A 4,941-nucleotide genomic window follows, 5' to 3' on the forward strand; every position below is an offset into this window, starting at 1 on the left:
GACAGATTGTGCTTTGTGTCCATGCCCTGCAGCTGTGTTGCGGGGGTGGCCTGTTGTGCTGCCCTGCAAGGGAGCACTGCACAGGTGGCAGGTGTGTTTCCATGCCTGTGTGGTCATAAAGCACAAACATCCTGAATGGAAAGTCTTGCTGGAAGCTTCTGTGTTGCTGAGGAGGCAGAGCTCCCTCACCACAGAGGTGACGTGTTGCTTCACCCCCAGATGTCACATGCTAACTTGGCAGGAAGAAGGCAACGGGACAGTTGCAGTGAGAGACCTGTGGTCTTCTCAGGCCACATTGCTGTAAATGAGGATGGTCATGTTTCCCCTTCTGCTCTTACGAGTATCTGGTTGTAGGACTTGCGGAGCCAAGGAGGGACTCTTGAGTGTTTTCCAAGCTCTGAGAGTTCCCATGCCTAGGTGCAGCGAGCTTCCTGAGAGGTCTGAATGGAGGCTTGGAGTTTTCTCCAATTAAAAAATGTTAATGCCATCAAAATAGCTGGCTGAGCATTGTGGCATTTCCAGCAAAGAGATGGGGAACCAGGCAGACTTTTCATTCTGATGAGTCACTGACTCTCTCCTGATTTGCCTCTTCTAAGAGCTGTTTGGGCAGCTGCTGATGCAGGAACATGATTCTGAGTGATGGTCCTTGGGGAGCAGGACAGGACTGCACACTGCTTCACCTCTGAGCTGGTGGATAATTCATCTGCCTAGCTCCTTTGTCAGTAAAGCCTTGTGCACAGCCTTGGTTCTTGCCTGTCTTGATCCTGCTTCATCAGGATAGCTGGGGAGCTGATGGGCAGGAGGAGTGTCTGTACAGAGAAGCAAAATGACCAAGTGCTTTCTCTAGTCCTAAAAGCAAGAATTGGAAGTCAGAGGGTCTTATGCCTTATGTTGCTGGATCTTCTTATAACCGTGTCACACATGAAGGTTTTTTTTCTCTCAGCCCAAAAGAAAGAGCCTGATCTGTCCTAGGACCCAAGAGCTGTCCATACCCACGTCCATTCCCTGTGTGTGGTCAGGGCCATTGTGCTGTTCTGTAGCTGGTCCCCAGATCCATCTTGTGTGTTTTTATGATGCCCACATTGTTCTGAGAGAGGAGATATTGGAAGTTAGGTAGTTTCTGTTCTGAAGATGTAGAGGATAAAGGGACAACAGGTATGTGACTTACTCTTTGAGGGAAATTGTAGGTGAACTGGGAAGAACAACATGGCAGCACATTAATGGACTAAGGAGTCTTGTCAGAAAAAGCTTTTATCTTTCATTACTCACTTTTTCTGCATGACTCTCTTTAAAATAAGACTGCTGATGGGGTGGGGACCGCAAACAGAGAAGAGAGGCTGGTAGACTCTTCATTAATACTTAATGTGACTTGGATGCACACAGGAATCTTACCTGTTGGAGTAAACAGCCATGGACACTTTTTTCATGTTCACATATTTTTCGAACTAGAATCATGCCTTTGTTTATTAATTGAGAGCTATAAAAAGGCTTTTCCCTGCGTCTCTCTCCACAAAAAGAAGGCCTGTTGATTGGTTCAAGGCCAAAAAAAGCAGACTTAGAGTCAAACTGATCTGTAATCTCACTGCTTTGTTTAGCTTTATCTGTGGAGCTTGGGTTTTGTGTGGATAGTTTTACAAAACAAAAGCAAACAAAAAAAGGAATGGTTCTTGGGCAGATTTTGCTCTAACAGACACCTACCTAATTTGATATAACTCTACTGAAGTAAAAGTTATTTAAAGCTTGGCTTGAGGGAACTGCCCAGTCTATATGTTCATGGATCACTGTGAAAGGGCTTATTCAAGTGCATTTAAAATATGTGCACTGACGTTAAGGATGGCTGGTTTCCACAGGCAATCTTTTTTTACTGGTAGAAACCTGCATTTTACTGGTTTGCAAAACCAGAGGGTGGAAGTGCAATTACTTAGTGTCCAAGTGTCTACATTGGTGAGTGTGTGAGGCATACTAATGGGATGATGCTAATGAGACCTATTAAATTATTTACATGAATTATTGAATGTGGCATAAAATACCTTCCACTCTTAATAGCACTAATTAGACCACCAACATATTGTATCCATTATCATAAATATCCTGTAGGTTGAATCAGACCAATTGTTTTAGCTTCCACAGTCCCTGTAGTAGTTTAATTTGGCTTAAAATGGCTTTCAGATTTGTGCCTTTTCAGAGGTTTTTCTCCTGGTTGTTTTTTTTTTTTCTACTTCTGCTGCTTATCTGAGGTGTCTGGATGCCCTAAGTGAATTCTACATTGTTTTTGGCTGCCCCTGCTCATATTGCGCACGCAAGAGAATTTTCTTCTGTTTGTATTGAGTTCCTGAAATACAAATATTCCCAAATAAAACTCTAGAACATCCTAGAGAAAAATCTCTGAAAGCTTTAGAGTCTTGTCTATAAAGGTAAGGAAGGCTTCCATTTTCAGTTGTGTTGTCATTGGAATTATAATGAGAGTCTGACAAAACACATTATTTTCCTCTAAGCCTAAATTGTCCAATGTTTCATCTCCTTTCATGCATTTTTTTTCCCTTTTTTCTCTCTCCAGGATCTTTGGGTTTTGGCGTGGGTTTGTCTTTTTTTGTCTTCTTTGTTTTTTTTTCTGCAAGTGACCTTTATGTGGGTATGTGGAAAGCATTAGTCTTTTGAAACATCTTGATTTTTGTTGAAAATTTGAGAATTGGTATCCTGGTTTCAACCACAACAGTTAGTTATTGAAGTAGAGATGAAGGATGGGAAATTTTAATACAAAGGACAATTCTTTGAGGGAGTTTTTTAGAATAGTTCTCCTGCACACTGTGTTGATGATGACAGTGGTGTGACTCATTGAGCAAACTTCCTGGCATTTCTGCCAGCTGTGATTTCTCAGGATTTTAAAAGAGGTGATAACTGAATTATAAATAGATGATAGGTTCCATCTGTAGATTTCAAAGCTAGATCCAGTGTTTCCCAGAGGGTGTGCAGGGGGCTTTTTTGGACCCTGGGTTGGTTCTGACTGTGATATTTTTCCAAAGGGGCAGCTGATTAGTCTCCAGACATGCAGGTTCACCAAAGTCCTTGTAGGGAGATACTCAGTGTTTTGTTTCTGTGCAGCACACGTGTTTGGAGTGACTTCCAGATTTGCACTCCAGTCCAGTTCCTCTCTCCCTTACATCTGCTATAGCCGTTAGAAACTTACCTGACTGCTGAAATCCTTGCAGTGTGATGCTGGAGACCAGTAAAATAGAAGCAGAATTGTATGGGAAGTGATAAAGCCTGTGCCAGAGAATCCACCTTTGTTACTGATGTTTTGAGTTGTCCAACCTCTCTCATACTAGTTCACTCTAAGGAACTGATAGATTTAAATGTCATTGAAAAAATAAGTAGTTACAAGCTTACTCTAAAATTACTTCCGAGGGCTGGGTGATGTGATTGCCTATATGTGCAACTGAAGTATGTGCATACGTGTGTGTTTTGCTGTGCTACTCTGCTAACTAGAACCACTTTTAAATGGACCTCCTATCTTCATGTCAGTCAGGCTTTCATGGCACAGAAGGGAGCTGAACCACGTAGTTACTTTCATGGAGACCAGTCTGTCTGCTCAGAGCTCGGGCAGAGGGCATCCAAATTACCTACCAGCATCAGAGCCTGTCAGTTAACATGTTGGGTGGTTGAAAAGACCTGCAAAGCTCTTGTGGCTCCCCCACAACATGGAGAGGGCTCTCCCCAGGCTTGCTTTTGAAATGAAGCATGCAGCTGTGTGGTCTCCAGCCCTGGAGATGCTCCGTGGTGCTTTCCAGCCAACAGGAATTGCTAGCAGTCACTGACGGCTGATTTAAGCAGCCCCTTGTTAAAGACACAGTGTCAGTGACATTCATTGTGCATGTGCAAGCAGGCACTGATCTGGTGCCATTGAAAGGTCACAGCGTTTCAGGGTGGTGATTGCTGTCCCACAGGGCTCTGAGTGTATGAGAGTCACTTCTTTTTGTATGAATTTACTCGCCTGGGGTGCGAACTAGGTGATCAGCAGTTTGCAGCTAAAGTGATGTTTCTGCTTCTTTGCAGACTTGGGAAGGCTTTTGGATCATTGTCTGGGTGTTGGGGCACAGCCTGCTGGAGGCACTGGAAGTGGACTGGTTCCTGGTCATGCCCGGTGGAAGGAGGGGACCCAGCCGGCAGCAGCTAAGCCGTTCAGCTTTGCCTTCTCTCCAGACGCTGGTTGGTGGGAGCTGCGGAAACGGTACTGGTTTGAGAAACAGGTGAGGACAAAGGTAGGATTGAGGTTTGTTGAGACACACCCGTGGCCAGGAGAGTGCTAAAAGCATTGATCCACTCTGAACTCTGTGAGGGAGTGTGGCTTTGTGGTTAAAGCGAGGAACTGGAAGATGAGCCCTCTGCTGTGGCATTAGGAGATGGCTCGTCCAAGAGGGAACATGTCCTGCGTGACAGACCTGTTTCAGCTTTGCTTCTCAGCTCTGCTGTGGGATGTTCCCCTCTGCATCCCCTCTCCTGACTTTATGCATTAAAACCAGCCCCACGGCAGGGGATTGTGGAAGTGGTCTCTGCTCCCCTTCACCACTCACTGTGGTCACAACAGCTAGGGGTGGAAATTGCACAGTGATCCATTTGTCTTTGCTGCAGCAGTTCTCAGAGCAGTGATCTCTAGCAAATGATCTGTCCTTGTCTCCCTTGCTCACTTGCCTGCAATGCCACAGGGAATTAGTGTGATGTGTCAGAGCTCAGCTGTGAGTCCCCCTCCTACGTAATAGAAAGGCAGGGCAGGAGGATGCCTGTATTCTCTTTTAGACCTGCTGGTTGCAGATGAAACTAATTTTCGTAGCTGGCAAAGATAATCTCCATTTTCTGGGGAAGCTGGGGACTGAAACAGGAACACAGATTTAGATCTCCACGTTTGCTATGAAAACTGAAAGGGCCCAGTGTTACTTCTTTCCC

General features: G+C 44.8%; 1 protein-coding gene across 1 annotated transcript in view; it reads left to right on the top strand.

Moving 5' to 3' along the window:
- The first annotated feature begins 4,134 nt into the window (after window positions 1-4,134).
- TMEM39A (transmembrane protein 39A) overlaps window positions 4,135-4,941 on the top strand; it is a 7,952-nt gene continuing 7,145 nt past the window's right edge. The window contains 1 exon segment of the mRNA XM_009078059.1: window positions 4,135-4,247. Coding sequence (XP_009076307.1) covers window positions 4,135-4,247 — 113 coding nt within the window.

This window comes from Acanthisitta chloris, unplaced genomic scaffold (genome assembly GCF_000695815.1).
Source record: "Acanthisitta chloris isolate BGI_N310 unplaced genomic scaffold, ASM69581v1 scaffold22937, whole genome shotgun sequence".
In the NCBI taxonomy this organism is placed as follows: Eukaryota; Metazoa; Chordata; class Aves; order Passeriformes; family Acanthisittidae; genus Acanthisitta; species Acanthisitta chloris.